This window comes from Oncorhynchus mykiss, chromosome 6 (assembly GCF_013265735.2).
Source record: "Oncorhynchus mykiss isolate Arlee chromosome 6, USDA_OmykA_1.1, whole genome shotgun sequence".
Classification (NCBI taxonomy): domain Eukaryota; kingdom Metazoa; phylum Chordata; class Actinopteri; order Salmoniformes; family Salmonidae; genus Oncorhynchus; species Oncorhynchus mykiss.
Genome location: NC_048570.1, coordinates 58,263,699 through 58,285,858, shown reverse-complemented (window position 1 = coordinate 58,285,858; position 22,160 = coordinate 58,263,699). Strand labels below are relative to the sequence as shown.

Here is a 22,160-nt window from a genome sequence, read left to right as displayed (position 1 = left end):
TGCACTCAGAAACAAAGGAAGATGTTTAATAGAGGCTGTAATTTCCACCCAGTGGTGTAAAGTAGGTCTACTTGTAGAATTGTTGCCTATTACTGTTGCGCTCAAATATATTGCCCACTGGGCACACACACAGTGGGCAATATATATCAATATGTATCAATGATGTTTCCACACAATTTCAATGAAATTACGTTGAACCAATGTAGAATACACGACTGTCATCTGTGCCCAGTGGGTGTTTTCTCATTTCAAAACTGGTTGAATTGCTATTTTCACCCTGACGGCACCTGCAAATTACCACCGGTGAGATAAATTACACAGTAAATGAGAATCAGTTCACTTCCCTCCAACCAAATGAATTTCATTTGAAATCTGAATAATTCATTCTAGGTCATTTGTTTTTCTTCATTTTTGTTTATTGGTCCAGTGCAGTTGTAAATCAAACAAATACACTGTGAACACAAAGTCTGTGTATATATATATATATGTATATTTTAAAACTTATTTTTGAAGAAAATAAATAGACAAGTGTTCTAGTACACTGTATTTGACAGCGACTGTATCCATTCACGTGATCATTTATTGCCGCCGTCACGTGACTATGATAATTTAGTCTGCTGTGTGCTCAGTGAGGATGCCGCAACCACACACACATCTTGGCAGGTCGTCTATCGCGATAACCAGAAAACAATAAAAAGGTAAGACAAATAGCCGATACGAATGTAGCTGTTACTAATTTCACTAGTCCGCGTAAATGCCTGATTCACAGCCTACCTGCCATGTAGGACAAAGGGGGTTGTTATTTCCTGGCAAGAAGATGGAAAAGATAACTGGTCCTTTGCGTTTCCATAGGGTTCACTGGACATTACAGTAAACATATCGATATTGATTTTGGTCTGCTTCTAAAACAATCTCATTAAGGCACAAATTAAAATCCACGATTTCCCTGTAGGGGAACCCGGGGTTGGTTGTCACAGTGTTTACTCAAAATCCAGGGCTTGCTGTGTAATAATTTTAAGATACAAATGTGGTAGATCAAGCCATGCGGTAACGAACATCTAATTGGCATGGGGGTGTCACAATCTGACAACCATCCCCAGGGTAACAATGTACTCAGTAAGCTAAATTACGTTGAAAAGACACCTAGAATACTTATTTTTCCGGATGTTTAAAAGCCTGTTTCACAAGTTTGGACAGCACAGTCCAGTTAAATTAATTGAATTCAGTAAAGTGCACTACAGTAGAGAGAGTACCGTACAGTTGAGTTTAATTTGAGTAAAGTAACAGTACGTTAGAGCAGTAGTTTCCAACCGGTGTGCCGCTGTTCACCGATGTGGCTTGAGGAACTCAGGTGTGCCGCAGACTTTTGCGGAATGCACAGGTCATTTTGACTTGAGCGCCCTAGTGCTGGTCCGATAATACGTTCAAAGGAACATGGCTACATCTGTATCCAGTGCGCTCAGGCTGTTGTTAAATTTGTATAATTTTACTTTGTCTGTGAAAACCATTAGCACAGGCAAATCTGATTTAGGTTTAGCCAGAGTTATGTATTTCTTAATATATGGCTCTGGGCTAACTGTAGCTATTCCACAGCGCCTGCCAAACAAACAAACTAAGCACGGCCTTGTCATTTGTTGCCCAAACCGATTTTACCTGAGCTACATTTTCTTCTTTCTGGCATGACACTCTTAAAGGGGTATACACAAATTGACCATCATGAGTAAGGAACTATCAAAACTATGAAAATATTTCAAATAAACCCTATGTAATCAATTTACATTAAAATTGTCACAGAAAATAGATTGCATTATGGATCAGATGAGATGGAGGTCATTACCACTAAATAAATGAGGAACATTTTAGATGTGCTGCATAATTTTACATCCAATCAAGGTGTGCCACAGTTCAAAATAACATCTGCTAGCCATGTGTATGTGACCAATACAGTTTGATTTGATATATGGATCTGTGCCATTCACTTTAACCTGGACTGTTAATAGCATGAGTGGTTGCCAGTAGATGCACTTGTTTTGATAACAAAGAGAGAGCTGCATGTAGCCACCTGTGCACGTTTGTTCATATTCTTTGCTAGTTAGTGAGGTATTATCCCAGTTATAGCTCATTTCTAGTCAATAATGGGAGAGTGGTTGCTTCCTAGAAGAGCACAAAATGTGTGCATTTCTAGACATCTTTGAAAAGCGAGTCAGGTAAAGAGCTTTTTTTATGTCTTAAAAGGGCAGTGTTGTATTTTTATGACTGTCTTGAATAAGCTAAGTAGCCAATAGGCAGAGGGTAGCATAATATGTCTGTTTCCCTATAATAATGAAAAGGGATAATAATGAATTTTATTTTATCAAACACATTTTCAGTCATCTCCTTGTCTGAAGGACAAGTGGATAAACAGGTTAATGATAAGCCTTTAACCTTTAATAAGATCTCATGGAATGTGGGCCTACATTGAACACCACACATTTGCTGCCACTGTAGACTGAATGACAGAACAGCTATTTCCATGTTAGTGTTATGGGATGCCTTTTTCTCCATTTGTTTTTGATGGTAGGCCACTCTGTTAGGCCTACATTATGATGAAATAGCCACAACAACCTTCTTGGCCACTGTTGAAACTGTAACTTAAAGCGGGTTCAGTGTTCACAGTAAATGCGTGCTGGAAGTTGCACAGAATTTTCACAACGTTCAAACTTGCGCTCAGCAGACCGGAAATGTGCTCAGTGCCAGGGAAAAAAATTGAGGGAACATTGGTGAGATGCTTCATTTATGATTACAAAGTCTGTCCATGAGAGATTAAGGTCAGCCTCAGCCCAGAATTATGCTTTTACTGAAAAGAGAGGCTGATAATATAGTAGATCCATAGTCATTACTTTCCTTTGTGTATAGACCTTGTGAGTATGGTGGTAAGGCTGGGCAAAATATATATTTCACAAAGGAAAGTAATGACTATGGATCTACTATATTATCAGCCTTTCTTTTCAGTAAAAGTATAATTCTGGGCTGAGGCTGACCTTAATCTCAATATATAACTTGTGCAAGTTCTCCCACTTAAAAAGAGGAGAGGCCTGTAATTTTCATCATAGGTACACTTCAACTATGACAGACAAAATTAGAAAAAAAAATCCAGAAAATCACATTGTAGGATTTTTAATGAATTTATTTGCAAATTATGGTGGAAAATAAGTATTTGGTCACCTACAAACAAGCAAGGCTCGCACAGACCTGTAACTTCTTCTTTAAGAGGCTCCTCTGTCCTCCACTCGTTACCTGTATTAATGGCACCTGTTTGAACTTGTTATCAGTATAAAAGACACCTGTTCACAACCTCAGTCACACTCCAAACTCTACTATGGCCAAGACCAAAGAGCTGTCAAAGGACACCAGAAACAGAATTGTAGACCTGCACCAGGCTGGGAAGACAATCTGCAATAGGTAAGCAGCTTGGTTTGAAGAAATCAACTGTGGGAGCAATTATTAGGAAATGGAAGACATACAAGACCACTGATAATCTCCCTCGATCTGGGGATCCATGCAAGATCTCACCCCGTGGGGTCAAAATGATCACAAGAACGGTGAGCAAAAATCCCAGAACCACACGGGGGGACCTAGTGAATGACCTGCAGAGAGCTGGGACCAAAGTAACAAAGCCTACCATCAGTAACACACTACGCCGCCAGGGACTCAAATCCTGCAGTGCAAGACATGTCCCCCTGCTTAAGCCAGTACATGTCCAGGCCCGTCTGAAGTTTGCTAGAGAGCATTTGGATGATCCAGAAGAAGATTGGGAGAATGTCATATGAAACCAAAATAGAACCTTTTGGTAAAAACTCGTCGTGTTTGGAGGACAAAGAATGCTGAGTTGCATCCAAAGAACACCATACCTACTGTGAAGCATGGGGGTGGAAACATCATGCTTCGGGGCTGGGACCAGGACGACTGATCTGTGTAAAGGAAAGAATGAATGGGCCATGTGCTGTTTTTTTCTCATTTTGTCTGTCATAGTTGAAGTGTACCTATGATGAAAATTACAGGCCTCTCTCATCTTTTTAAGTGGGAGAACTTGCACAATTGGTGGCTGACTAAATACTTTTTTGCCCCACTGTGTGTGTGTGTAATATGTGTGTGTGTGTGTATGTATATATATATATATATATATATATATATATATATATATATATATATATATATATATATATATATATATATATATATATATATATATATATATATATATATATATATATATATATATATATATATATATATATGTGTCTTTTTAAGGTACAGTGGTATTGATCCGCATACTGGTACAGATCCACATTCCGGTACAATAATTTTTTTTTTTTTTTGCAATACTGTCTATAAAGTTATTTTTGATACAGTGCTAAATAAATTAAAAGTTGGACAAATTGGACTAGTTCACTGTCAACTTTGTTTTATACTCAACCAAACTAGGACAATCAGAATGGATAAATCCCAATTAAACCACTTAGAATTAATTGGTTGTCATGCACTACTCATGAAACATATATTTTGTGCTTTTAATATTCAGAAACATCAAATACCGTCAAAGATAAGAAAAATATTGTGCTTTGATATTTTGGCTATATCGCTAAGCCCTATATCAGGGTGAATAAATGAAACCTCTGATATCCAGGCATTGACTCGCAACACTAACTCACTCCTTTTTGCAAAAACAAGAGCAAAACAATAGCCATCAGATCCTGTAGCAGTAACAGTACAGAAGCCATTCAAAGTGCAAAGCACTGAGGATCTGCTGGCCCTGTGCCATAAGAACATGACTCACAGACCGGACACACCCGCTCAGCAACACAGGACTTAATGTCTAATTCAGTGTCATGGCCACTGTCAAATCAAATTGTATTTGTCACATGCGCCAAATAAAACAAATGTAGACTTTACTGTGAAACGCTTACTTACTATCCCTTTCCCAACAATGCAGTTAAAAAGTATGAAAATTAACAAATGGATAAAAAGAAAAGTAATACAATAAAATAACAATAGCGTGGCTATATACAAGGAGTACCGGTACCGAGTCAGTGTACTGGGGTAGTTGGGGTGATTGATTGAAGTACTATGTACGGGCTGAAAAGCAGAGAGCCCGGGTAGCCATTCAATTAACCTCTTCAGCAGTCTTATGGCTTTGGGGTAGAAGCTGTTCAGGAGACTTTTAGTCCCAGACTTGGCACTCAGGTACCGCTTCCTGTGCGGTAGCAGAGAGAACAGACTGCGACTTTGGTGGCTGGAGTCTTCAACCATTTTTAGGGCCTTCATCTTACACTGCCTGGTATAGAAGTACTGGATGGCAGGGACCCTGGCCCCAGTGACGTACTGGGGCGTACACACTACCCTCTGTAGCACCTTGCAGTCGGATGCCGAGCATTTGCCATACCAAGCGGTGATGCAGCCAGTCAAGATGCTCTCAATGGTGCAGCTGTAGAACTTTCTGAGGATTTAAGGGCCCATGCAAAGTCTTTTCAGCCTCCTGTGGGGGAAGAGATGTTGTGCCCACGTCATGACTGTGTTGGTGTGTTTGGACCATGATAGATCCTTAATGATGTGGACACCAGGGAACTTGAAGCTCTCTACCGTCTACACTACAGCCCCGTCGATGTGATTAGGGGCATGCTCGGCCCTCTGTTTTCTGTCGTCCACGATCAACTCCTTTGTCTGACTTTTGAGGGAGAGGTTGTTCTGGCACCACACGGCCAGGTATCTTGACTTCCTCCATTTAGGCCATCTCAACGTCATCGGTGATCAGGACGACCACCGTTGTGTCTGGGCTGACTGGGCTGTACTGCTGTGGCATGGTGTTTCCAGGGTGATACACCATCCCATAGTGCTGGGCGAAATGGCCAAAATACATTACTTTTGTGTATCTGTGGACACCCCTTCAAGTTAGTGGATTCTGCCATTTCAGCCACACCTGTTGCTGACAGCTGTATAAAATTGAGCACACAGTCATGCAATCTCCATAGCCCAACATTGACAGTAGTGGTATTACTGAAGAGCTCAGTGACATTCAACGTGGCACCGTCATAGGATGCCACCTTAACAACAAGTCAGTTCGTCAAATTTCTGCCCTGCTAGAGCTGCCCCCGTACAACTGTAAGTACTGTTATTGTGAAGTAGAAGCATCTAGGAGCAACAACGGCTCAGCCATGTAGTGGTAAGCCAAACAAGCTCACAGAACGGGACCACCGAGTGCTGAAGTGCGTAGCGTGTAAAAATCGTCTGTCCTCGGTTGCAACATTCACTACCGACTTCCAACATCAGCAGAAGAACTGTTTGTCGGGAGCTTCATGAAATGGGTTTCCATGGCCAAGCAGCCTAAGATCACCATGCGCAATGCCAAGCATCAGCTAGAGTAATGTAAAGCTTGCCGCCATTGGACTCTGGAGCAGTGGAAACGCGTTCTCTGGAGTGATGAATCACGCTTCACCATCTGGCAGTTTGACAGATGAATTTGGGTTTGGCGGATGCCAGGAGAACACTACCTGCCCGACTGCATAGTGCCAACATTAGTCTTTTGGAGGAGGAAGAATGGTCTGGGGCTGTTTTTCATGCTTCTGGCTAGGCCCCTTAGTTGCAGTGAAGGGAAATGTTAACGCTACAGCATACAATTACATTCTAGACGATTCTGTGCTTCCAACTTTGTGGCAACAGTCTCAAGAAGGCCCTTTCCTGTTTCAACATGGCATACAGAAATGGTTTGGAATAACTTGACTGGCCTGCTCAGAGCCCAACCCCATTGAACATATTGAAATAGAATGCCGACTGCGAGCCAGGCCTTATCGGCCAACATCAGTGCCCGACTTCACTTATGCTCTTGTGGCTGAATGGGTGCAAGTCACCGCAGCAATGTTCCAACATCTAGTGGAAAGCCTTCTCAGAAGAGTGGAGGCTGTTATAGCAGCAAAGGGGGGACCAACTCCATATTGATGCCCATGATTTTGGAATGACATGTTTGACACGAGCAGGTGTCCACATACTTTTGGTCATGTAATGTCCACAATATTTTACTTTTGACGGTATTTCATTTTTCTGAATAATTGAAGTTCTAAATATGTTTCAAGAGTACTGCAGCATGACCCTAGGATGTAATTTTATTCAAAGTGGTTTAAATGTTTTTTCTCCATTCTGATTTGTTTTATAGTCAACCAAACCAACCAACATAGGACAGAAATGGCAGTGAAGTTATCCAACTTTTCATTTATTTAGCACTGTATCAAAATAACCTTATCGACTGAATTGTAAAAATCCATACTGGTATACTTCAAAATGAAACCATTCCATTATATAGCACCAAGGTTTGATATGTCATTGATACTGTATACACCTCATCGGTGTGAGAATCTGTACATTATTTCATGAGGAGAAACCAAAGCAGAGCCCCTTCCAGACAGGGCGGTTCAGAAACACAACTCCTGTTTTGTTCCAGGTTCAAATAACCACCTGTGGGGATGTGGATATTGACACCTCTTTTTCTCTCACAGTCCGCATGTATAGTGCATATCTTAGTGGAATGACAGTCAATGTTCCCTCAATTTTTTTTCAGGACAGGAAATTTCAGCTCTGCTGAGCGCAAACTTGAGTGTTGTGAAAATTCAGTGCAACTTCTGCCGCGTGTGAACACTGAGGCTGTACCCGCTTTAAGTTAGTTTTAAGTGACCAAGTAAGCTACTGTGGCTATTTGATCCTAATGTAGGCCTACCAGAGTGGCCTACCATCAAAAACAATGGAGAAAAATGCATCCCATAACACTTTAACATGGAAATAGCCGTTCTGTCATTGTCTACAGTAGCAAATGGATGGTGTTCAATATAGGCCTACACTCCATAAGGACAATGCAGGGCTTGACATTAACATGTTTATCCACTTGTCCTTCAGACAAGGAGGTGGCTGAATGTTCTTGTTTTCATGCAAGAAACCACTTTACAAAATAAATGGCATTATTATTCCCATTACAGAGAATCATACAAATTATGGTTCCTTTATTATTTTCCCCTAACCCTACCACCCCTCTCCTAATTGGAGTAAACTAGTAGCCTTTTGTCTTGAATAAGTTAAGTAGCCAGTCTCAATACATCACTGCCCCTTTAAGACATAAAAAAAAAGCTCTTTACCTGACTAACTTTTCAAAGAAAGCTAGCAATGCACACATTTTTGTGCTCTTGAAGGAAGCAACCACTACCCCATTGTTGACTAGAAATGAGCTATAACTGGGCAATTAACTCAAGAACTAGCAAAGCATATGAACAAATGTGCATAGGTGGCTACATAATCTCAAAACAAGTTCATCTATTCTCAGCCGCTCATGCTGTAAACAGGTATTTCAAAGTGAACGGCACAGATCCATCAATGGCTATTTGCATATAGGCCTACTACAGCTCTGATTGGTTATGGTGAGAGTACTGAGTCATGCCTTTCAATGCAATAGATTCCTACTCTGATGCGCTCTACCTACATGAAAATATTTTGCAGTTAGATTTGCATACTAAGTCTTGCATAGTTCATTTTTGTTTTGGTATGTTACATTGAAAGTGGCTAATTGGTTGACTCGAGCAATTCCCACAGATCAAATCAAATTTTATTTGTCACATACACATGGTTAGCAGATGTTAATGCGAGTGTAGCGAAATGCTTGTGCTTCTAGTTCCGACAATGCAGTAATAACCAACGAGTAATCTAGCTAACAATTCCTAAACTACTACCTTATACAAGTGTAAAGGGATAAAGAATATGTACATAAAGATATATGAATGAGTGATGGTACAGAGCGGCATAGGCAAGATGCAGTAGATGGTATCGAGTACAGTATATACACATGAGATGAGTATGTAAACAAAGTGGCATAGTTTAAAGTGGCTAGTGATACATGTATTACATAAAGATGCAGTAGATGATATAGAGTACAGTGTATACATATGAGAAATAATGTAGGGTATGTAAACATTATTATATTAAGTAGCATTGTTTAAAGCTGCTAGTGATATATTTTACATCAATTCCCATCAATTCCCATTATTAAAGTGGCTGGAGTTGAGTCAGTGTGTTGGCAGCAGCCACTCAATGTTAGTGGTGGCTGTTTAACAGTCTGATGGCCTTGAGATAGAAGCTGTTTTTCAGTCTCTCGGTCCCAGCTTTGATGCACCTGTACTGACCTCGCCTTCTGGATGATAGCGGGGTGAACAGGCAGTGGCTCGGGTGGTTGTTGTCCTTGATGATCTTTATGGCCTTCCTGTGACATCGGGTGGTGTAGGTGTCCTGGAGGGGAGGTAATTTGTCCCCGGTGATGCGTTGTGCAGACCTCACTACCCTCTGGAGAGCCTTACGGTTGTGGGCGGAGCAGTTGCCGTACCAGGCGGTGATACAGCCCGACAGGATGCTCTCGATTGTGCATCTGTAGAAGTTTGTGAGTGCTTTTGGTGACAAGCCAACTTTCTTCAGCCTCCTGAGGTTGAAGAGGCACTGCTGCGCCTTCTTCACGATACTGTCTGTGTGGGTGGACCAATTCAGTTTGTCTGTGATGTGTATGCCGAGGAACTTCACTTACTACCCTCTCCACTACTGTTCCATCGATATGGATAGGGGGATGTTCCCTCTGCTGTTTCCTGAAGTCCACAATCATCTCAGTTGAGCGATATGTTGACGGTGTTAACCAAAGGGGAAAAGTTGAGTGAAATTCAATATCGTGCTGATATTTCTTTGTCGTGTTAGTCTGAGGGGAGCTGCGTGCCTGCGCAGTTTAGAGGGAATATTGCAGACCGTCCCATGCAAATATGGCAACTCTATTCCTTCAAGGCGCTCACTTTCAGCACATGGGGCTGCATGGGGCTCCCACCCTTACACTCACGTTACCTTTCTGAGCAATTCATACATTTAATTTCATTCAAAGAAGTCTGTTTACCTCTCACCTGTCTTCATCAAAATGATATGGTAAAAAGTAATTATGCTTAATTTAAAAATATATTTAAAAAAAAAACTTTTTATTTAACTAGGCAAGTCCGTTAAGAACAAATTCTTATGTTCAATGACGGCACAGTGGGTTAACTGCCTGTCGGGGATTTTAACTTGCAACCTTTTGGTTACTGTTAAGGGTTGCGTCAATTTAATCTGGAATCAGGATAAATATGACACTGAGTCACCGATTGTAAACTATGTACTTTTTTATTAGCTAAGCAATAAGTGGTAAATGCAATTTTTGTATACACGGGTCCGCTGTAACACCACGCAGGGTAGAACAGAGAACTGACTTGTTCCTGACAAAGTTATTATAATATACTCTGACAGAAGTAGTTCCTGCTTCCGAGCCGTCCTGTCAGAGTAGAGACTGGGCGTGGTTTAAACTCACTCAGCCTATCGTTGATTGTTGGCGCACGAGCTGGTCCCAGCCCCCTAGGCGCTTCAGCGGTCAGGCATTGTAGCTGTGTAGAATATCTATGCGCTCATACTCTCGATACAGTTATTACACACCTGGCTCCTGTTATCTAACAAAAGAGTGTTTGTTCTCTACACTACGTTCTGTATGCGTCTCCCGCAACTCATTATAACTGCCTACACCCAAGGTTAGCCATTTTCCGCTAATGTTACTTCTAACTCACACAGACACCCTCATGATAGGCCAAGCATATTGTCAATCTCTTGACAAGCAGATGGTATAATCGTAGAATAAGTCATGCCTAGTTATTGACAGAGTGCAGTTATATCAGAGATATTTGTCCTCATTGATGCAATCAGTTAAGCGCATTTATTTTTATGCATTTCACACATTCATCACATGGAATGTACAGCCCTGCCCCAGCACTGACTGCACTGTAGAGGGCATTAAGAGCCAGGATGTGATGTTATCATACATACCATGACTGCATTTCAAACAACTCAAAGTAGACCGCCTTCGGCCCTAAACACAATGTTCTATGCCCTTGGGGGAATTCCCGCGGCCGTATTTTTCGTCCGTTTTTAACGTAAGCCCCTCAGCCCTCGTTTTTAACGGAGTTTACAAGTGTACAATTATGTTCACTTCGAGGGCATGAAACACCCCATAATTCAATTTGAGGCCTAAGGGAATAGGGTGTGTCTTTTTTAAGTGTTTCGGAATGCAGCCCATGAGTGGGCCCACTGGCATAGCGCAGTTTCTCAGGTTAGAGTTTGCGTCAGCCACTCAAAGTATAGACTACCGATCGCTCACCATGGATCTGAAATTGTGACGTCTACGCTGCTGCCTATCAGTTTATGTGGTGCTAGGGCTTGAAGTAGCCTATAGCTTTGCTTTAATGGGTACATTTTTATTTAATTGGTCGTCATTTTCTAATGTTAAGCCTAACGTTTATGTTTCACGTAGTTACAGGCCTACGGTATCGCAATGCTGCTATTTAGAATGCAGGCTGGCCGCAATAATGTTTTTAATTGTTATGTAATTAAAGTGGGAAATTCAAACATTACAGATTCAGAGATGGATGGAAGGGGTTGATGGGATTAAAGGATGGGATTAAAAAACAACGATTATGAAATACCTCGTGTCCGTAAAATGTATATAAACAGCAAAAAAATGTATATAAGCAGCAAAAAAAGAAACGTCCTCTCACTGTCAACTGTGTTTATTTTCAGCAAACTTAACATGTGTAAATATTTGTACGAACATAACAAGATTCACCAACTGAGACATAAACTGAACAAGTTCCACAGACATGTGACTAACAGAAATGGGATAATGTGTCCCTGAACAAAGGGACACATTAATCAAAAGTAACAGTCAGTATCTGGTGTGGCCACCAGCTGCATTAAGTACTGCAGTGTATCTCATCCTCATGGACTGCACCAGATTTGCCAGTTCTTGCTGTGAGGTGTTTCCCCGCTCTTCCACCAAGGCACCTGCAAGTTCCTGGACAAATATTGTGGAGATTCAATCGTATCTTTTTTTTTTCTCTCTTGGGGGTGCACACGGAGGTGTCAATTGACCGGCAGGAAGAACCAAAATATGTAAAGGACACATTGCTAGGCCTAAACGGTGTTAAACCTATTTAAAGGTTTAGTCTAGGCTGCATTTTGGTTGGACCATGTACTATTGTCCATAAAAATACTCATATCAGCATAGCTGTGGGAAGTAGGGGTGTGAGGGTCCCCCCACAAAATGAGTGAACTAGACCTTTATTACTCCTGTATAAAAAAAATACTCTGGGCTAAGTATTTACAAGTCCGTCATCCTGCTGAGTTCGCCACTGGGTGGACATGCTGGTGTTCCTCGCCAGAAACCTTTTATGGGGCCTGAGACATGGTAAAAAAAAAAACTCATTACACTTTTTTCAATTTCATTTTTTTCATTCAAATCCAGATTAATCTTAATCGAAAGACATAGCCTATAGGATAGGCTGGAATATTCTGTCAAACTTTGAATGATTTATTTGCACAGGTTTTTTTTGCACTAATTTAGGTTATTTTTTGTACTTATTGTGTTTAGGCTACTTTATTTATTCTCTAATTTGGAGGCCTATATGAAAGGATTTTTACAGTTTGACAGGCAAAATAGGCCTTGTTTTGTTTTTTTGTTGCCTAAATCAATGTTCATTCAAGTGTTAAAGATTGTTATAGGCTAAATAATGTATCTGTTGACTTATATATAAAATGCACAAATTCAAATAGACTAAACCTGTTGTTTTGTGACATCGCAATGTCGTCAACATCGACGATGGCTGTCAAACATTGCCATAGACGATAAAATTGGGTTATTGTCAAAATAATTTCTTAAATAAAAAGTAATACAATTTAGACATAGGTGTGAGATGATGGGCGCATTGGCCCACAGAGCTGTGGGTGTGTTTGCTACACCAGGGAGTGGGTCTAGAGAGTAGATGGAATACATTTGGATTAGACCACTCCACGCTCTCTGCCTGCTTCAGAGGCATTAGCTACACCAGTTTTCTCTCTCTCTCTCTCTCTCTCTCTTTCTCTCTCAAATCTCAAATCCTCCATCTTCCCCTTTCTTGTCTCTTAAGGCAGGTGGCACCCAATCAGAGGGACCCTCTTCCCAGAAGTAGCCAGGCCCCCAGACAGTCCCAGCATGGAGAACCGGGACGAGTCCAGGAAGCTGAACGAGAGCTCCTCGCACCCCGTCGACACAGACGCCGTGGCCCCCGAGCAGGCTAAAGAAAGCATGCAGATGAAGAAGGAGATCTCCCTGCTCAACGGAGTCAGCCTCATCGTAGGCAACATGATTGGCTCGGGCATCTTCGTGTCTCCCAAGGGCGTGCTCATCTACAGCGCCTCCTACGGCCTGTCGCTGGTCATCTGGGCCGTCGGTGGAATATTCTCAGTGGTCGGCGCTCTGTGTTACGCAGAGCTGGGCACCACCATCACCAAGTCCGGGGCCAGCTATGCCTATATCCTGGAATCCTTTGGTCCATTCATTGCCTTTATTCGCCTGTGGACATCACTGCTCATCATTGAGCCCACCAGTCAGGCAGTCATCGCCATAACGTTCGCTAACTACCTGGTGCAGCCGCTCTTCCCCACGTGTGAGCCACCCTACTCAGCTTCGCGCCTCATCGCAGCCGCCTGCATATGTGAGTAAACCCTTATGACGCGCTTAGGCACTCTCTGCTTCACTTTATCCTTCTCTCACGAATGGCAAACGAAGGATCAAAGGACACTCTGAAAATGCAAATAGGACATTAGCAGACCGTTTAATTCCAGTTGAGTAACTTAGAACGCTCTCAAATTGCTCTTAGTAGGACTTGCTCTTCAGGTTTTCCAGTACCTTCCTACCTCATACCCATTTCAGTAACGCTACGTGACTTCAACAGGCAGAATTAGTACATACTGTTCCTGCGTTACAGGGTACATTAACTGATTCACTGATACACTAACTGTTTTCATGCATGCGTGTGCACTCACTGCGCTGTGCATCTGTACAGACAGCAGCCCAACAGAACAGAACAGAACAGGGCAGGGCAGAACTACTCTTGAGTTAAGAAGCTTCGAGTCCTCTCCATGTGACCTGTGAATTGTAACATGCAACTAATTGAATGAGTGCTCTGTGATTTTGAAAGACTCTCACAGCACAGTAAAAGTATTTGGTCTTTGATCTATAACAGCCCTCTGCTAAGTACTAGTCGTCTGATGTTGTGTGAACACTCCTGTCTTTGGTTGGCCCTAGGTTTGCTGACATTCATCAACTCGGCCTACGTGAAGTGGGGCACCAGGGTGCAGGATGTCTTCACTTACGCCAAAGTTCTTGCCCTCATCGTCATCATCATCACAGGCGTAGTGAAGCTATGCCAAGGTCAGTGACACTGTAACACTGCTGCCAACACATTACGGTTGATTCATTTTCGTATCCGTTTTTTATCCCATTGCATGAGAGGTTGTATAGTAATTATTGTCTGCCTCCTCTCAGGATCCACCGTGAACTTTGAGGCGTCATTCCAGGGCTCTTCCACAGACCCAGGAGACATTGCCTTGGCCCTGTACTCTGCCCTGTTCTCCTACTCGGGCTGGGACACACTCAACTTTGTTACCGAGGAGATCAAGGACCCAGAGAGGTACTCATGACGTCCTGACTACACGTACCAAACATACCGCTTGATTTCCGCCTCTATAGTCCATCAGTAACTAGACCAACTGCTCCGCTCCCCTGCTAGAACGGTAACTGGGTTCCATTACTAATTGGAGGAAGCTTTGGTAACAAGGATGTGTGAATGCAGTGGTAGATAATGGAGTGCCATAGTGATTGCTGGCAGCTGGGTGTTATTCCAAAGTAGAACCTACCGTATGTACGTTCACACATTAACGCCATTGACATGTAACCTTACCACCATGTTGCACTGTTTTGTTTAAGCAAGTTAACTCCGGCTAGAGTATATGCCAAAGCAAAGAGAGACGTATACTGTGTGAATGATCATGTTTGACCTCTTGACCCTGTTCCCATAGGAACCTGCCTCTGTCCATTGCCATCTCCATGCCCATCGTCACGATCATATATATCATGACTAATGTGGCTTACTACGCCGTGCTGGACATGAGTGCCATCCTCGCCAGTGACGCTGTGGCTGTGGTGAGTTCAGAATTGAGAGCGCTCACTTTTATATCACGGAATGGGTTTTATTTAGTTTATTGGGCCAATGGGTCTCTGTTGAAAGGCAGATTACTTACTGCTCTGATTTCTGGGAATGTGCCACACGTTGAAGTAATTACCATGTGATAAATGCCCTTGCTTGTTTTTTGAAAATGTTTTATGTATACATTGAGTTGATGTTCTGTTCTTAGGCCTGTTTGTCTTTGTTTCTATAAGCACCTGCTCACCCTCAGGCGACTGTGTCAGGGCTGGGCCGCCTGGCCCGTTGACAGTCAGGATGTTTAATTGGAGTCCGACAGACTCCCGTTTTAGATATGGATCTTTCTTTAGCCATGTGTAAAAGTGTGCGTTTTTTTTTTTATATCCTGTGTGAAATATGTTTTATCTTCTCCTCTGTAGACGTTTGCGGACCACACTCTGGGAGTGATGAGCTGGACCATCCCCATCGCTGTGGCTCTGTCCTGTTACGGAGGGCTAAACTCATCTATTATCGCCGCATCCAGGTAAATCCTGTGACACGCTCGCTCTCCCATACATTGCCCTAAGCTTTATGGTCTTGCTGTTCAGTCTAAGGCCTCGATTGTTCCATCTGGTTATGTTGTACTCCGATGGTTTTTACAGTGACCTTCTATAATAAACACCAGCTGGAGTTGTTTTCTGGTAGTGGCTATGGAGGTACACTAAAAGTATGTGGACACCTGCTCGTCGAACGTCTCGTTCCAAAATCAGGGGCATTAATATGGAGTCGGTCCCCCATTTCCTGCCATAACAGCCTCCACTCTTCTGGGAAGGCTTTCCACTAGATGTTGGAACATTGCTGCGGGGACTTACAGCCATTCAGCCTCAAGAACATTAGTGAGGTTGGGCACTGATATTAGGCCTGGCTCGTAGTCAGCGTTTCAATTTATCTCAAAGGTGTTCATTGAGGTCAGGGCTCTGTGCAGGTCAGTCAAGTTCTTCCACACCGATCTCGAGAAACCATTTCTGTATGGACCTCGCTTTGTGCATGGGGGCATTGTCATGTTTAAACAGGAAAGGGCCTTCTTGAAACTGTTGCCACAATGTTGGAAGCACAGAATCGTCTAGAATGTCATTGTGTGCCGTAGCATTAAGATTTCCCTTCACTGGAACTAAGGGTCCTAACCTGAACTATGAAAAACAGCCCCAGACCATTATTCTTCCTTCACCAAATGTTAAAGTTGGCACTACGCATTCGGGCAGGTAGTGTTCTCCTGGCATCTGCAAAGCCCAGATTTGTCTGTTGGACTGCCAGTTGGTGAAGCGTGATTCATCACCCCAGAGAACGCGTTTCCACTGCTCCAGAGTCCAATGGCGCCGAGGTTTACACCACTCCAGCCGACGCTTGAAATTGAGTATGGTGATCTTAGGCTTGTGTGTGGCTGCTCGGCCATGGAAACCCATTTCATGAAGCTCCCGACTAACAGTTATTTTGCTGATGTTGCTTCCAGAAGCAGTTTGGAACTCAGTAATAAGTGTTGCAACTGAGGACAGACGGCTGAGCTGTTGCTGCTCCTAGACATTTTCACTTCACAATAACACCACTTACAGTTGACTGGGGCAGCTCTAGCAGGGTAGAAAGTTGACCTACTGACTTGTTGGAAAGATGGCATCTTATGATGGTGCATGTTGAAAGTCACAGCTCTTCAGTAAGGCCATTCTACTGCCAATGTTTGTCTATGGAGATTGCATCGCTGTGTGCTCGATTTTATACATCTGTGAGCAATGGGTGTGGCTGAAATAGCCAATTCCACAGTGTATGCTGTGTGCCACAGATTTACCATTATGTTGTCCAGATGCTCTAGTGGCTGCTAGTGCTGAGTGATTAACCGAAATGTCAGTTGTTTGAAAAATAACTAATTGACCGACATCTGTTCAATTATTTGAATTCCATTTTGTTCGTTTTTTTTTCCTTTTTTTTTTTTCTTCTTCCTGTGAGCTCAATGCACACATTGGCTGCAGTTTCACTAGTCATAATTTCAGATCATGCCTGGACTGTGTGACGTAGCAGTGAGTTATAGTTACCAGTAGGCCAATGTTCTACATAGTTTGGCGCAGAAAACGTGATAATTAACTACAATGACCACGGAGAGGGAGAGAAGAGATAGAAGAGGCGCAATCGAAAGGGGTAGAGAGCAGTTGCTTCGCGGTATCTCTACCTGAAAATACATTATCAAAAGTGATTGATAGTTGGTATTTAGCAGTCATAAAAGTAAACCCTTATTTACTTAGAAGAACTTTTACAATTGTGATTTTGTCAGTCTGCATAGGCAGCAGCTCGATTGAGATGACTTGGAATCAAATGAAATATTTTATTAAGTAAAATAATGTGAATAACTGATTTTAATAATTGATAAGCAGTAATGGGCAGTCACTACCATCATGGGACTTGTATTAATTGTTTTATTCTGTGGTGTTCAACCCACATAATGCATAGTGCATTTAATGTAAAAAAATCTATATCTTTTTAAAAATCTACACGAAACTGAACCGACCAAAACAAAAAACACTAATCGCTCAGCACTAAGTGATACCTCTGCCGTTGGCAGGCTGTTCTTCGTGGGCGCTCGTGAAGGTCACCTCCCGGACGCCTTATCAATGATTCATGCAGAGAGGTATACTCCTGTCCCTGCTCTGCTCTTCAACGTAAGCACCCCCTTTCCTTACATCACTTACATCGCACACTTTAGAACAATTTCATCAACTGTTATGCTAAACAAACAAAGTAGAAACATCTCCACTGTCCACATCAACTCAAAGCTGCTGTCAGTGCTGACACCTGGTGGATGGACATGCCCAGTGCAGCTTCCTAACTATCTGGTGTGGATGATGCTGATGAGCCATGTCTCTCCCTGCTGGTGAGTCATACGTCCTGCCTCTGTTGACCAGTGTCTTCTTTGTTGTTGTTGTGTATCCACAGTGTGCCATGGCCTTGGTTTACCTGACTGTAGAGGATGTCTTCCAGCTGATCAACTACTACAGCTTCAGCTACTGGTTCTTTATGGGTCTGTCTATCGCCGGGCAGATCTACCTGCGCTGGAAGGAACCAGACAGACCCAGACCACTCAAGGTGAGAACTTGACTGTCTCAACTTGTGAACTAATATGTTCATACTTGATCAATTAATAGACTAAAGATCAAATCTCTTGGAAGACACGTAGTTACATGTAAGGCAACAATTTAAATGTTATTTTCTCCTTCCTTCTTCCTTCCATGTCTGTGCTTGTCTCCCCTATGTGTTCCTGTGTGCAGTTGACCCTGTTGTACCCCATCATCTTCTGTTGTTGCACTGTGTTCCTCGTGGCAGTGCCACTGTACAGTGACACCATCAATTCTCTCATTGGCATCGCCATTGCCCTCTCCGGAGTGCCGGTCTACTTCCTGGGCATCCACCTGCCCGAGTCCAAACGCCCACCCTACATTACCAAGTTACTACGTGAGTTACCCTCTCTCAATAAGACCCTTTCCTCAGCCTGTTTCCAAATGAGGACGGATTTTTATATATATATATATACAGTGCCTTGCGAAAGTATTCGGCCCCCTTGAACTTTGCGACCTTTTGCCACATTTCAGGCTTCAAACATAAAGATATAAAACTGTATTTTTTTGTGAAGAATCAACAACAAGTGGGACACAATCATGAAGTGGAACGACATTTATTGGATATTTCAAACTTTTTTAACAAATCAAAAACTGAAAAATTGGGCGTGAAAAAGTCGCTTGGGGTATGTCTCTATCAGTTTTGCACATCGAGAGACTGACATTTTTTCCCATTCCTCCTTGCAAAACAGTTCGAGCTCAGTGAGGTTGGATGGAGAGCATTTGTGAACAGCAGCTTTCAGTTCTTTCCACAGATTCTCGATTGGATTCAGGTCTGGACTTTGACTTGGCCATTCTAACACCTGGATATGTTTATTTTTTAACCATTCCATTGTAGATTTTGCTTTATGTTTTGGATCATTGTCTTGTTGGAAGACAAATCTCCGTCCCAGTCTCAGGTCTTTTGCAGACTCCATCAGGTTTTCTTCCAGAATGGTCCTGTATTTGGCTCCATCCATCTTCCCATCAATTTTAACCATCTTCCCTGTCCCTGCTGAAGAAAAGCAGGCCCAAACCATGATGCTGCCACCACCATGTTTGACAGTGGGGATGGTGTGTTCAGTGTGATGAGCTGTGTTGCTTTTTCGCCAAACATAACGTTTTGCATTGTTTGCCAAAAAGTTCAATTTTGGTTTCATCTGACCAGAGCACCTTCTTCCACATGTTTGGTGTGTCTCCCAGGTGGCTTGTGGCAAACTTTAAACTACACTTTTTATGGATATCTTTAAGAAATGGCTTTCTTCTTGCCACTCTTCCATAAAGGCCAGATTTGTGCAATATACGACTGATTGTTGTCCTATGGACAGAGTCTCCCACCTCAGCTGTAGATCTCTGCAGTTCATCCAGAGTGATCATGGGCCTCTTGGCTGCATCTCTGATCAGTCTTCTCCTTGTATGAGCTGAAAGTTTAGAGGGACGGCCAGGTCTTGGTAGATTTGCAGTGGTCTGATACTCCTTCCATTTCAATATTATCGCTTGCACAGTGCTCCTTGGGATGTTTAAAGCTTGGGAAATCTTTTTGTATCCAAATCCGGCTTTAAACTTCTTCACAACAGTATCTCGGACCTGCCTGGTGTGTTCCTTGTTCTTCATGATGCTCTCTGCGCTTTTAACGGACCTCTGAGACTATCACAGTGCAAGTGCATTTATACGGAGACTTGATTACACACAGGTGGATTGTATTTATCATCATTAGTCTTTAGGTCAACATTGGATCATTCAGAGATCCTCACTGAACTTCTGGAGAGAGTTTGCTGCACTGAAAGTAAAGGGGCTGAATAATTTTGCACGCCCAATTTTTCAGTTTTTGATTTGTTAAAAAAGTTTGAAATATCCAATAAATGTCGTTCCACTTCATGATTGTGTCCCACTTGTTGTTGATTCTTCACAAAAAAATACAGTTTTATATCTTTATGTTTGAAGCATGAAATGTGGCAAACGGTCGCAAAGTTCAAGGGGGCCGAATACTTTTGCAAGGCACTGTATATATTCCTGTCTTGTATGATAGTTGAAAATGTTTCCATTGAAAGATGTGGAAACAGTATTTTCATTTTTAGTAATTTAATGATTGCGCTAACCCTCTTTCTTTCACTTGTGCTAGGTTCTTTCACACGCTTTACCCAGCTCACCTGTTTCTGTGTGCTCACTGAGATGGACATCAGTGGGTAAACCTCACTCCCAACCATGACACACAGTTCCCACCATGTTACCCACCACCCTTTGCAATTCACAAACAGACACATGGGACCAACTCATGGAAATTCAGCTGGGAATATTTAATAATTTTACCAGAATGTCTCACTACTATGTTAGTCTGTAGTTTACAATTTGGGACACTATACACACGTTTACACGCACAGACAGGTATAGAGAGGTGACAGTGTGGGACTCCAGTTGCTTTTCACTGTCGCCAACCTGATGCCTGATGGTTCATGTGAAGTTAAGCATTTGGCAAGGACAGATCCCAAGAAAAGCCATGGTCATCTGGCCAGGACTCTGGGACATCCCCTCTCCTTACGTCATTATCCTACTCAAAGTTTCACTTCTCCCCATCTCCTGACATATCATTGTCCCTTGCCTGGTGTATGGGGTGAGATCTGCATCAGAGCATATGGAGTTGTTCTCTCCCTTCTCAGAGGCTGGAGATCTATGTAAGATGGCAGCACATCTCTTATCTCGTGATGGAATGACCTATAGAGGTTGTTTTGATGTCAGAGGGTATAGGTATGCACTTTTTAATATGCCGTGCCTGTCATACATATACACTGAGTGTACAAAACATTAGGAATACCTGCTCTTTCCATGAGACTGTCCAGGTGAAATCTATGATCCCTTATTGATGTCACCTGTTAAATCCACTTCAATCAGTGTAGATGATGGTTATGAGAAAGGTTAAATAAGGATTTTTTTAAATTCTTGAGACATCGGTTGTGCATGTGTGCCATTGAGGGTGAACTGGCAAGACCAAAATATTTAAATGTCCTTGAATGGGGTATGGTAGTAGCTGTCAGGCACACCGGTTTGAGTGTCAACTGCAACTCTACTGGGTTTTTCACACTCAAGTTTTCCCGTATCAAGAATGGTCCAACACCAAAAGGCCATCCATCCAGCTTGAGACAACTGTGGGAAGCATTGGAGTCAACATGAGCCAGCTTCCCTGTGGAATGCTTTTGACACCTTTGTAGAGTTCAAGCCAGACAAATCGAGGCTGTTCTGAGGGCAAAAACTCAATATTAGGAAGTTGTTCCTAATGTTTTGTACACTTAGTGTATGTCTGCATATCCGGAAGGGACATGCAAATACACCGGTTTTCGTAAATATTAAAATGTATTTCTTAAAGGTGATGCTACGGTCTTGTTCTCTTGGAGCTTTTGAGTTATGGATGATGGTTTATTGGAAAAAGGGAACCAATGACTCAACGTCTGCTGCTACATGGTTGTTCAGTGGGTTTTTTTCCCAGCCCTCCTTTCTGGTGTTACTTCAGTAATGAGATGCTCATTTTTCTGTGAACTGCTGACTGACCTTAGTAAGGTTAATGTAGTATGCAAACTATTTATCCATAAGCCCGAATCCCACCCACAAAGACCTTCTGTACTACTTTTGAAAATGTACAATAGCCAACTCATCTCAGCAACGGCAAATGTAACCCTCCAAAGACCATGGTGACTGAGGCCATGTCAGCTTTACCAACAGTTGGGATCACTTGATGGGCCTATTAGGGCAGCAGCAGTGAATTAAACAGAACGTTAACTTTATTGTACCTGTAAGTTAACCATGCAAAGGATCTCCTGGGCCAATATTTATAGTTATTCAGTGAATATGAAAGACGCTGTTACCCATGAATAAGTTAAATATGAGGAATGAGTTGGCTGTCAGTTTGCCTGTTGAATACTAATTCCATGGAAGATTGGTTTTATTAATAAAACTTCTTAACCAGTTT

The 22,160-nt window shown here is 42.3% G+C and overlaps 1 protein-coding gene across 1 annotated transcript; it reads left to right on the top strand.

Moving 5' to 3' along the window:
* Positions 1-571: 571 nt before the first annotated feature.
* On the top strand, positions 572-22,156 carry slc7a6 (solute carrier family 7 member 6). The gene is made up of 10 exons (XM_021607032.2): positions 572-698; positions 13,026-13,592; positions 14,186-14,311; positions 14,426-14,570; positions 14,959-15,082; positions 15,503-15,606; positions 17,671-17,767; positions 18,042-18,191; positions 18,374-18,557; positions 20,322-22,156. Exons 2-10 carry the CDS (start codon positions 13,091-13,093, stop codon positions 20,387-20,389), a joined length of 1,500 nt encoding a protein of 499 aa, XP_021462707.2. The 5' UTR covers positions 572-698; positions 13,026-13,090; the 3' UTR covers positions 20,390-22,156.
* The last annotated feature ends 4 nt before the right edge of the window (positions 22,157-22,160 follow it).

Coding starts and splice junctions, on each gene's coding strand:
- slc7a6 (XM_021607032.2), top strand. CDS start 13,091: ATGGAGAACCGGGACGAGTCCAGGAAGCTGAACGAGAGCTCCTCGCAC. Junction 14,571..14,958: donor GAGATCAAGGACCCAGAGAG/GTACTCATGACG, acceptor CTGTTCCCATAG/GAACCTGCCTCTGTCCATTG. Junction 18,192..18,373: donor ACAGACCCAGACCACTCAAG/GTGAGAACTTGA, acceptor TCCTGTGTGCAG/TTGACCCTGTTGTACCCCAT.